Genomic DNA, 12,486 nt, shown 5'->3' with positions numbered 1-12,486 from the left:
GATCATCTGCAGGCGGAAACGCCCTGATGTAATCAAGCAAAGTGTGAGGACTGGAGGAAATAAGATTTCTGCAAGAGTAGGCAGGACGTGCTCATTTAGTGTGCGCACCCTTGCTGATGTTTGTTTTTTTCTAGTGTTTTTAGGAAAGAAAGAGAAGAAAGAAGAAATCATTATAGAAAGTAGAAAGTATAGAAGGTATTACAGAGAGTGGACGACTAACCAATAGCAGAAGAAAATAAAGCTGTTATTAATTTCTTTTTAAAACACAACATTGTTGGGGAAGTTCTAATTTGAACAGGGAGTTGGTTCCACCATTTGGCAGCATAGGGACTGCAGGTCATTTCACCCTATTTAGACACTCTTTGGCACTCCTTGGCACTCTTGGCGCAACCAGAAGAGGAGACATGTTTTAGGATGATTTTACTCATAACCAGGGTCATGACCTAAGTACTCAAGTGATATGATCTCTTTTCTTTGCAGTCCTATTCCTGACAGCCGTTCAGATTCTTCAGACACTTGCGTCGCCTCTTCCACAAACTTCACTAGATGCACGACTTGAAATTCAGGAGAAGGCCCGTGACCTGCTCTACATTATGGTAAGTTCATCACCTCCGCCGAGGAGGTTATGTTTTCGGTTGCATTGGTTTGTTTGTCTCGTTGTTTGTCTGTCTGTCAGCAGGATAACTCAGAAAGTTATGCACGGATTTTGACAAAGTTTTGCAGAGTTTTTGGAAATGACGAAACACGATTTGAAAAGACTTGAAAAAGTAGGGTGTAACAGTCAAATCCAACAGCTTCTTTGGCGGAGGTCTGCACTTTCTGATGTCGGCACTCTCTCATTTTTTTTTAAATGTGCTTTTATTTCTTTATTGGTCAAGCCAAGGCAGTGAAGAAGTGATACATTTCCATTAGCCCATAGTTTGGATGGGAATTGCCTCTAATGAATTTATGGGCTCTGGATTTAACTCTCATTGAGTAGATAACCTTCAGTGGAGGGAGCGATGCACGTATAGGCGTACACATTACTCCATACTTTTTGTGGGCTGTAGAATCTGTAGGTGTATGAATAGTGTACTGTAATGACCCAGGTCGGGAATTGAACCCGGGTCACAGTCCAGTGCCCAGCCGACTAAGCCACAGCTGGGCCAACCTGAGTGCAGCGGCAGTGTGAGACACTAAATACACATACTCATCATGGCATCAAATATTGCCACCAGAGGGGTATACTAAGAAGATGTTTTAAGTTAAGAGGTAAATAATCTAATAGAAGGGCGTGGAGTCCTCATTTTCCGAAGAGTAGGCCTACTCCAGGCCCTTCTAGTAGGTGATTTACCTCTTAATTTAAGTGAAAAGAGAAGTCCGCGACGCTGCAAAGTGAGACTTTGCCTGATGAAGACCTGAAGGTCGAAACGTTGCTCGATTAAATGCACAATAGACAAGCAGTGTCGCGGACTTCTCTTTTCACTTGGATTTACTCTCATTGTCCTGCACCTGGCCCATCGGGTGGGATGTGCACACATCTACTCCTCTGAACTTACCTCTTAATTTAACCTGGTTTACGCTCGAACCAGCCTTTTAGTATAGGCCCCTGGTCAATGAGTCAGTCAGTGGCGCATGGGGATAATACTACATGCGCATCATCGATCTGCCATTTAAATGCTATCATTTTATTTTTCTTATTAATGTGATGGTACAAGGCCAATGAAACAGTACTTAACTCTTTTACTAATTTACTGTGAAGAGATGTCCTGACTGATCCGTCTTTCCTTCTTAGGGTAATGACACAAACGTCCCCTCCTTCCCCATTGGTTCACCTGCCCTGGGCAGTCTAGCCTCCCCCAACACAAGGTAGCACGATGATAATGATGATGATTGTTGATATTACTATTATTATTGTTGACATTTATTTATGTTCTTATTGATAATGAATGATGCAGTGTACAATGGTGTATATGATGTTTGAAGTTTCTTAAGCTGTGGTGTTAAGTCTTCATCATAATAATCGATTTTTGTTATCATTATCATTACGGACATGTATTAATTTCATTGTTTGTAATGAATAATGCGTTATTATTATAACTGTCATTTAAATATAAGTATTAATTTTCCTGATGAAATGCAAATTCAATTATTGATCTCACATTCACAAGTCAACCATTATAATGTAAAACCTAGTTAAGATAATGTGTATCATATATCACATATATCAGACTAATTATTTTATTTTAATTTATTTGATCAATTGCAGTCTTACATGCAATACTTTATTTTCCCCTAGTTAACATATCTCTATTGTAAAAATTAGTATACATTGTAATATATAAAAGCTATCAGTTATAGATTATTTGATATTCAATCATAATGTTAATGTAATAACTAGTTAATGTGAAGTGTAATATTTCAGAAGCCATGTGTAATATAATATATCAGAAGCTTTATCAGTTATGAATGATTTGTTATTTATTGATTGATTTGTTTTAATGTACCATATCAGCTCCAGTCTCAGCTGCGAGGTCCTGGTACAGCTGTTCTGCCTCAGCGAGAAGGTGCAGGTGGGCGGTAGGCTACCGCCCACACACCCCATGGTCACGGGCCTCCCTCAGCTCCACGAGTGGACCAGGAGGCTGACGCCGAGACACCCCCAGAAAGAGCAGTGCTTGGCGGCCTTGAGGCCCACCCGCAGCACCAATAGGAAACAGCACGAGGTGCGCAGCCTGCTCCAGCTGTACGTGCTGTGGATGCAGCACGACATCCCCTTCAACTGTTCATAGGAGTCATGGGCGGGCATGGGATGGGCAGGGTTGCCAGGTTGGCTGATTTACTTTGGGTATTTAGGATGACAGTCTGCTGCTAAAAAAGGGTAGAGTTTTTTTTTCCCTGTAGATTTAGTTCAGATAGGGTGAGATTTTGTGCCTCCATTGGGCTGGGAATGACCAGTCACATCTAGCAACCCTGCTTGAATGCGGAGGTCTGGGGATGATGCATGCCCCAAAAGAGCTTTTATATTGTCACTGAATAATAATGTCTTTATATGGGAAAGTCCTTGCATGTGTCCTATCATGAGCATGGACTTGCCCATGTGAAAAAAGTGTATTTGGCGGTCAAAGCCAAGGTAGTTTCATCATGTTTGTTTATGTTATTTATATCTATGTATTTATTTATTTATTTATTTATGTATTTATTTATTATTATTAAAAAAATGTTTAAAGATATCAGATTGTGGTTGTTTTATGTGTGCATTGCTTTTCATATCTTACGGTATTCATATCCTATAGCATGTGTGGTGGTAAAAAAGCGATTTGTACAAAGGAAAGTGTCCCACGCTTAAAGTCAAGCATGGTAGTGGGAGTGGTACAGCTTGGGGCTGCCAGAAATGTTGGGCCCAATGAATATTCGAATTTTGGGCCCCCTTAAGGGCCCCTGTCAGTGCTTGGGCCCTTAGAATCTGTACCACTCATCGTACATGGTATATACCTGCTTCACTTTGTCATCACAACAAAAAAAGCTGATCGACAGATTGCAGTGAATTCAATGGAACAATCGTGTAAGAGGGCAGAATGTCCACCCCTGCTTATCCAAAAGAGAATAGAATGAGATTCAGTTTGCATGGTTATTGTGGTCGGCCTCATCTCATGCCTTCATTAAAGGTGCTCTGTGTAAGATGGTGGCCAGAGAAGGTATTGCAACTACAGTATGCTGATCATGGAAACTGCTCTTCCTATTGCCAAATTTCATCTTTTCATGAATATCTACTAAATAATAAACCAATATTAGCTAAAATGAACAACGTATAGCACATTCTGCAGCTAAAAATGGGTATTTGAAAATGGCGGGCCATGGAGAAGATCCCCCTTTTCATGTATGAAAAGTGCCATTTCCAGTCATAATGAACACTTGGTATAGAATTTGATGATGGTGGTAAGTATTCATGAAAGAAGTGAATGGGAAGTATGATTTCTGGAAATAAACTACTAACAGTTTTATACAGTGCACCTTTAAACCAACCAGATGGTACATTTGGTTTTGCCACTATGAGTACAAAACGTAATTATTATCAAAATTATTCTTGGGCCCTACCGTGGCTCTAACGGTTGGGCACTGCTATACTTGCGACCCGGGTTCGATTCCAGCCTGGGTCATTTGCTGATCCTTCCCCCGTCTCTCTCTGAAGTCAAAAAGACCACAAAAAAAAACGTTATTTATCGTTATATAATAGGATGTGTAAACACAATCTAAATGCTGATTTGACCTTTATGTTTGAGTCAGTTCAGCACCGGTCCTAATATTAGCTTGCTCATCAGGTTTCTGAACATGAAGATATTAATCTCCCTCCAAAAGACAATATGTTGCACTGAGTGCAGGGCCGGATTAAGAAGGCCCTGGGGCCCCTAGGCTACGGTTGCTGTGGGCCCCCCCAGAAAACAAATTTGACGACAAATTTACATGACATAATTACATGCTAGGAAAAACATGTACGTATACCAACTCTACTGAACATGACAGATGAAGTTTTCAATATCGCATGTCGTCATAATTCCGCAATTTTTCACTTTTTACCAATCAGGGGCCCCTTGGTAGGTGGGGGCCCCTAGGCTGCAGCCATATCTAGCCTGTGCATTAATCCGGCCCTGACTGAGTGTAGTTCGTTCCTGAAGCGGTGCAAGGGCCTCATGTAGGCTACTAAGACTTCTGTAGATTTCCTTCTGAATATTTATGTGTTTGAAAATCTTGTACGTTACACATTCACCTACAATTTCAAATGTATCAGTCTATCCATGCATACACATTTATGCTGATTCATGTGGTACATCTGATTTCACTTACACTGTAGTACACATGCACTTTTTCATGTTAAGTTAGTCATAGTGGGCCTACATCAGAACATTTGCCTGAAAAGTTATTTGCGTAGCTTTTTCTGTGCGTAAGCAAGCCTTGTACATGAAACCCCTGGTTTTCTCTTAAGAACATAGTAGGCAGATCACCGGACATGGTTCCAGCTATCCGTAACCTTAGTCGGTTGTCTCAGATGAGACCATGATACACAAATAGTGGGCCTGGCTTGGTTTGGGGTTGCATGAATGCCAAATCTGAAAGTTGAATTGGTGAAATTTTGGTGAAAAAAGCTGATCTCACCAAAAAAGTCAGCATGTTTTGTGACTACAGAAGCAGATTATGGGATTTCAACAAAGGGGTCTATTCCCTTTTGCACCACTATAATTCCACAATAATAGAACAATATACTTTATTTTATAAGTTCAACAAATGTTGTAGGGCCTACTGCACTCTCAATTTTGGAAATAACGTGTGCTTACTGAAATATTGTTAAAAATGCAATTTTGGGAGACGCTGACAAGATGGCAGCATGAGGAACCAGCTCCCGGATAAATAACTGAAATATGCACCCTTAATATGAGAATTGTAATTGAGAGATACGTCATTGCATGAAAATGACGATTATGTCAAACAAAAACAAAAAAAATGCAATTTTGTCATAAGGGGTGTGCTCATTTTTGTTGTGCACTTATGTATACTGCATATATACATACAGTAGGTCGCTCCATTGTATTGGACATCCATAATGCGGTACGGTATAAAAAATGTATATACATTCAAATAATGTGCTGTACCATAGTAAGATAATAGCAATTCATGAACTTATAACTATTTTTTTTTTTTTTTTAAACCAATGGCTTTACATATACAAACGTACTGGAAACAGTACATACTTCCAATATGAAATAGAACACGAGGCATCATTATAAAAAAAATGCTTTACTTGAACGGAACACAGATCCAAGACAAAAAAATATGTACAATACTGTAGTATAGTCCAACCTCCTTGTAACCCACAGTCTTTGGGCAGAATATTTTTTAACTCGCATTGAGTCAAACGTAAAATTCAAACATAAAATCAGAGGTTTAATTTTGTTTTTCTTTTTTTCTGCCCAAAAATAAAGGCTACTCATAATTAACAAAAAAAAAAAAAAAACTATACCCTCCAATAATGTAAGCAATGGGCTTTTTCTTAAAAAAAGAAAAGAAAATATAAGTGTTTTGTTGCAAAGAAGTAGAAGGTAGGTTGTGCCATTTTTGTTCTTTTTTTTGGTGATTATTGTGGTGGCCACAGACAGTGTGAAGGAAATACGGTGTGTGTGTGTGTGTGTGTGTGTGTGTGTGTGTGTGTGTGTGTGTGTGTGTGTGTGTGTGTGTGTGTGTGTGTGTGTGTGTGTGTGTGTGTGTGTGTGAGTGTGTGTGTGTGTGTGTTTGTTGAGGGGGTATACAGTGAAGCACAAGTCCAAGCCCAAGACTTGTTAACAGCTGCTCTCATACAGCAATGAAAAGAAGAGATGTTCAGCTTGTACAAAAAACAAACCCAATATTGTTGGTAAAAGCCATGATCATTGTACTTCAACATAAAAAGAAAATGTTCAACATAAAAAGAAAATAAAGGGAGATGGTGATGAAACAAAGGGCATCTTTTTGAGGATTTCAGGCACTTTACCAGTAAAGTCATGACATTAGGCAGCACATTTCTTGGCAACACTTTACAATAGTGTCTGCTTATCAAGCATTAATAACAATTCATAAATAATGAACAACTGTTGAACAAAACATTAACAAATGTTTGTAAATGACTGAAATGTTAATATTTATTTTTTACATTTACAAATTGTTGGTAAATGAATACAAATATTTTTACTTTGTTAAATATTGAACATATTATTTGTAGATATTTCATAAAGCATGAATAAAATGTTAACAAAATAAATAAAAATAAAATTAAAACATTTGATAATGTTTTGTTCATCATTATATTACTAAGTCTTTAGAAGCAGAGATTAGTATAAAGTGTTACCCATTTCTTTTTTATTTAACTTAATACAACATTCAGTAACACTCCACAATAACCTTCCACTAATTGGTTAACTAATGGTTAACTAATGTTAAGTAATGGTAAGGTATTATTATGTTGCCCCGGATATTGGGGGGGGTGGGGGCATAAGCTCTGCTGCATAATCGTGATTAATAATCGTGATTTTGATCTAAATAATCGTGATTATCATTTTTCCATAATCGTGCAGCCCTAATATATTATTGTCATAAGCAAATGTTTAGTACGTGTTATACAATTGATTTAATAATGATATATCAATGCTTATAATAGTATTATAGATGCACAACAAACCATTAGCTAACCATTAGTTAACCGTTTCTGTGAATAAGCTTATTTCTCACGTCCCTTTGAGTTTTGTTTGGATGTGCACAATTTCAGAAAGCAGGTTAAGCCAAGCCAATGACCTGCGATGTCTTCACTTAAAGGTACACTGTGCAAGATTTTTAGTTGTTTATTTCCAGAATTCATGCTACCCATTCACTAATGTTACCTTTTTTCATGAATTCTTACCACCACCATCAAATTCCAAGTATTCATTATGACTGAAAAAAAATCACTTTTCATACATGAAAAGGGGGATTTTCTCCATGAATTTTGAATTTCCAGAAATAGCCATTTTGAGCTGCAAAAATGACTACTTAGGCCATACCAGAAAATATTAGCTTATTACTTAGTAAACGTTCATGAAAAGATCAAATTCGGCAATAGGCAGCCTAGTTTCAATGAGCAGCATAGTTGCAATACCTTTTTTGTCCATTTCCTGCACAGTGTACCTTAAAAGGTGTACTGTGTAGAATGGTGGCCAGAGTAGGTATAGCAACATGCTATACATGCTCATTGAAACTGTGCTGCCTATTGCCAAATTGTATCTTTTCATGAATATTTACTTAATAATGGACTACAATTTACTAGTATGACCAAAGTACAGGAAGTCTTTCAGCTAAAAATGTCTATTTCTGGAAACTCAAAATGGAAGGCAATGGAGAAGAAACCCCCTTTCATGTATGAAAAGTGCAATTTTCCCAGTCATAATGAATACTTAGAATTTGATGGTGGTGGTAAGTATTCATGAAAAAGGTAACATTTGTTAATAGGCAGCATGAATTCTAACAATAAACTATCGAAAATATTACACAGTGCACCTTTAAACCAACGTAAAGGAGAATTCCTGGGGTTTTAGAGTGTGCAATTCAACTGCATGGCGAAATTAGCAGGAACTACCAATAAAATAAAACCATATTAGAGCTGGTTCCAACCTGCCCCTTTTCAAAAGTACATAGAAGCTGCATGGACAGCTGAAATGGGAAATGCTTCCGAAATGCTTCCAAAACGTGTGCGTGTGCGTGTGTGCGCGCGCAACAAATACTGCTTCCACAGTGAACTGGAGAGAGTGATGGACCAAAATGTCCATGCCCATAAACTGGAGGGCAAAACATGCAAGAGATTACCCACAGACAGAAAGCTGTACAAGTTGATTTCCTGTGTGAAAGAGTGATCTGTGACAAAGTCCCTGAGCAAGAACAAAACATAAAAAAACAAATACAACAACAAACAAACCAGGAAAAAAAACAAGTCATTAAGGCTTTCAGAGAGTCTTGCCAGGCTCAGGTTGTTTTGTCATGGAGTCAATGTGTGAAGAATATGTAACAACAAACAAACGAACAAAGTAAACAAACAATTCACGCATGGCAATATGGCTTACGCTTCTCCTGACGAGGAACTGTCCCCAATCCCAGCCCATTGGTGGACAGGGGCTTAAAGCAAATGAATGACATCATATAGAGCCAATCAGACAAGAGTCCTGTAGAAGTTTGGGGTGTGTCCAAAAAAAAGAGAAAAGGTCACTGTTGACTGTATAGTGCATTCTTATGTAACGAATAAAACAATGCAACTCGCACCCATTGCACTATATATGCAGAGTATGTGAACGTTGCAGTCAGTAACTGGTTTCATTCATATCAGCTCAGTGAAACAGTGAAAGACATGAAGCACAAAAGTGGAAGACTGGACAATCACAGTGAATGATATAACACATACACCCAGCCAGCCAGCCACAGCCAATCAGAGGAGAGGTCAAAGGTTACGCCCGCAGAGGTTTGGTTTGTTTACTTCAGGCACTGGAGGAGAAAAATGTAGGGTGCAATTCAAACTACTTCCTAACGTCCATTCCTGTTGCTTGTGGCATAGCGATGCAATGCTCGAGATCATTGACTATTGAAGTTTTAAGAAAAACATCTTGCCAAATCACAAAGGTCATTATATCATTTGCAATCGGAAAGCTGAATGGGGTAAAAGCCGTCCAAAAATCACCCTTCGCTGGTTGACAGCGGGGAAAACTGTATCCTTTTGTCCATGGAGGCAGGGCGACACGATTTCCCTCTGGATTAATAAATGATACTCTACCCGAGACAAGAAACCACTTACAGCAGGAGAGGATGGGAGAGAGGAGCTTGACTTGCACCCATTAGAAGTGGAAGACGGGACAGAACGAAAGCTTAAGAGAGGGGCCCTGAGTAGAGACTACAGAAACCAGTGTGCTCCTTGGATGCGTTCCAATATGTGACCTTGCGTCCTCCACTTGTGCTTGTGGCCTCATACCAGGAAGTAATACGTCATGGTGGTATCACTGACAACAGCATTATATTTCAATATCTTGCAAAAGCTCAATTGTAAGCTAATTTTCTCATTTGCAAACTGGATGGTGAATGAAGAATAGTCCCCCAAAAATTGCTGTGGCTAGGCTGACCGCAGGGAAACGTTGTTTTCTTCACGGAGACAGGGCATCAGCAAAGCGTGAGGCCACAAAGCACAAGTGGAGTACGCTAGGTTGTATATTGCAATGCACCCCTTATCTCTTCCCCTCACTTCCTCCTGCTTAAACCAGCAACACTGAGCAAGTAAGCATGCAACCAAATGGTAAAATTATTTCACACAATCTGCTGCATTATTTTTTTTGGTTGTTGTTGAATATTGCTTTCACTTGCAACTTGTAAAGTTCATGTCAAAGTTTCATCATTCATGCTTCATGGTGCTGAAGAAGAGAGTAAAAGGTGAGGTCACAGTCAGAAGAATCCTGCAGTAGATTATCTTCACATTATTATGTAAAGCAGACTGTTATGGTATTGCATGGTAATTAGGCTGTTACAACTTGCTACCTGTGACAAAGGGCCAACAGAGTGCCACAAGGAGTGGTACAGGAAACAAACGAGCCTGATCGTCACTGAGGAGAGGAAAGCTTGTGTGTGTGTGTGTGTGTGTGTGTGTGTGTGTGTGTGTGTGTGTGTGTGTGTGTGTGTGTGTGTGTGTGTGTGTGTGTGTGTGTGTGTGTGTGTGTGTGTGTGTGTGTGTGTGTGTTGTTTATAATGCTGTATTGTGGGGTCCAAATATCCTCAATAACCTCAGCAAACAAGGAAAAGATGACTTGCAAGGACAAAAGATGACTTGCAAGGACATGATGATGTCCCTCAGAGTTGTGTGCACAGACATTTTACATTTTAGGGGTCATTGGGGGGGGGGGGGGGGGGGGGGGGCATTTTTGCGGCTGCCTTACTGGGCTATAGAGGCGATACTGTATATTGTGTCAAGGCATTATTGTGACATGCTTTTGATCGTCAAGCATTTGTAGGTGATTATGTCAACATGGAACAATGCACATCGAAATAGAAAAAAAAAAAACACCTTTCAAAAAAAGCATTTTTTTGCCCAGTAAGGCAAAGGCACAGGTCCTTTAGCACCACCTTGCCCCTATCTGTGTACACCTATGGGCCCTCATAACTATTAACAGGGTTTTCTTGGGTATTTACGTAGTTCTAAAACAGAAACTCAAGAGTGTTTAGTGACAGATTGGAGATCGTTTTGGTCTAGGCACAGTATAGCATTCTTTAGTTTGGTTGTAATCGGAGTGAATGGACGGTCATCATGAAAATAGCACTGTGTGTGTGTGTGTGTGTGTGTGTGTACACACGAGTGCGCGCATGTGCATCAACAAAGATGGAGGAAGAGGAAACAGCGTTGTCTTTGGCTTGAGCCCTTTCCCTTTCGCAGTAACATGTGGTAGTGTGTCCTCGTCCAGCAACAATAAATTAAAGAGGAAAACAAAGCGATTCGCAAGAGGACGGTAAGCACATAAACACTTTGAACTTTCTCCAACTCTGTCTTCCCTTTTTTTGGAGCCCTCACTGAACAATAAAAGGTCCATGTAACTATTCAAAAAGACATAAAAGGCAACAGGAGAAAGCAACTCTGGGTAAAAATTCAAGGCATCGTATGGCCGTGTAGCGTGCACGTCCCGTGTGGCGCAAACGAAGCTCGCCAACACACCTCCATTATCTCCTCCACAAGTCTCTCATCTTCCCTTTCTTTAGGTAGAGCACATGACGCTAAAAATAAAAAATATAATATCGATGATAATGGCAATTAAAAATATATTTAAAAAGGCAGATGGTCATTGGTGCAGAGAGGCCGTGTCCTGGTTTGACAGGACAGGCCAAGAGCTCAGGATATAACCGCCACTAGAAAATAATAATAATTTAAAAAATAAATAGTGGTGGTGCAGGTAGGTCAAGAAAGAGCTGAATGCTCATTGTGACAAAGGTCCTTCTCTGGCTCGGTGACAACCTGATTTAAAAAAAATCAAACAAACAAACCAACCAAAACTAAAACAGAACGGTTTGAGCTGTGAATACTCTCTGTGGCTTCCAATGGTGGACGATGTTTCCGGTGATTAAAAAAAAAACCCAAAGAAACCAAAAGAAAATCAAAAAGGGTTGAAGCTGTGAAAATTCTCTGTGCAGGATGTTTCCAGCAAAGGAGGAGATGGCCTCTGTGACTCCAAAGATGACTGCAGTGCAAGGTGTTGTTGACTGTAGTGACAGCCAGCTATAAAGTAGGTGGCTGTTGGTAGCTGGTGGATACAGATACTGATGCTGCGTTGCTTGGTGACGGTAATGGTAAGCTGGAGGATGGTGTTGGTAGCTGGTGGATAATGATGCCAGGTGTCTAGGTGCCCCTCGGTTGGTGACAGTTGTGGCAGTCGGCTGTTCTGTTCTGTAGGTGGTGTTGGTAGCGGGTGGATGCTGATGCTGCGTTGCTAGGTGCCCATCGCTTGGAGACAGTAGTGGTAGCTGGTGGATGCTGATGCTAGGTTGCTAGGTGCCCCTTGGTTGGTGACAGTTGTGGCAGCCGGCTGTTCTGTAGCGGGTGGATGCTGATGCTGCGTTGCTAGTCGCCCGTTGCTTGGTGACGGTAATGGTAAGCTGGAGGATGGTGTTGGTAGCTGGTGGATAATGATGCTGCGTTGCTAGGCGCTCGTCGCTTGGTGACAGTAAGTGGTAGCTGGTAGATGCTGATGCGAGGTTGTGCTAGGCGGCCTCTCTAGGGCCTCCGCTGGCCGGTGCTTAGTGACTGGAGTAGTAGCTGTTTGGAGGGTGGTGTTGGTGTTGCTAAGTGCTGTCTCTAGGGCTCGGCGGCTCGTTGCTTGGCGACGGCTTGCCTGGCCTCCTGGGGCAGGAGGGAGGGGTTGCTGATGATGGAGGTGGAGGTGCACAGCTGCCGAAGGGTGCCCAGGACCACTGCAGACACACGCACATGCA

General features: G+C 40.6%; 1 protein-coding gene across 1 annotated transcript in view; it reads right to left on the bottom strand.

Moving 5' to 3' along the window:
* Positions 1–12,347: 12,347 nt before the first annotated feature.
* The window catches only part of mlxip (MLX interacting protein), a 44,276-nt gene continuing 44,137 nt past the window's right edge, over positions 12,348–12,486 (bottom strand). The window contains exon 19 of the mRNA XM_063194766.1: positions 12,348–12,465. Coding sequence (XP_063050836.1) covers positions 12,350–12,465 — 116 coding nt within the window. The 3' untranslated portion in view covers positions 12,348–12,349. The remainder of the gene's footprint in view (positions 12,466–12,486) is intronic.

This window comes from Engraulis encrasicolus, chromosome 3 (assembly GCF_034702125.1).
Source record: "Engraulis encrasicolus isolate BLACKSEA-1 chromosome 3, IST_EnEncr_1.0, whole genome shotgun sequence".
NCBI lineage: Eukaryota > Metazoa > Chordata > Actinopteri > Clupeiformes > Engraulidae > Engraulis > Engraulis encrasicolus.
Note: the sequence above shows the minus strand (reverse complement) of the source record. Positions and strands in the feature narration are given on the sequence as shown.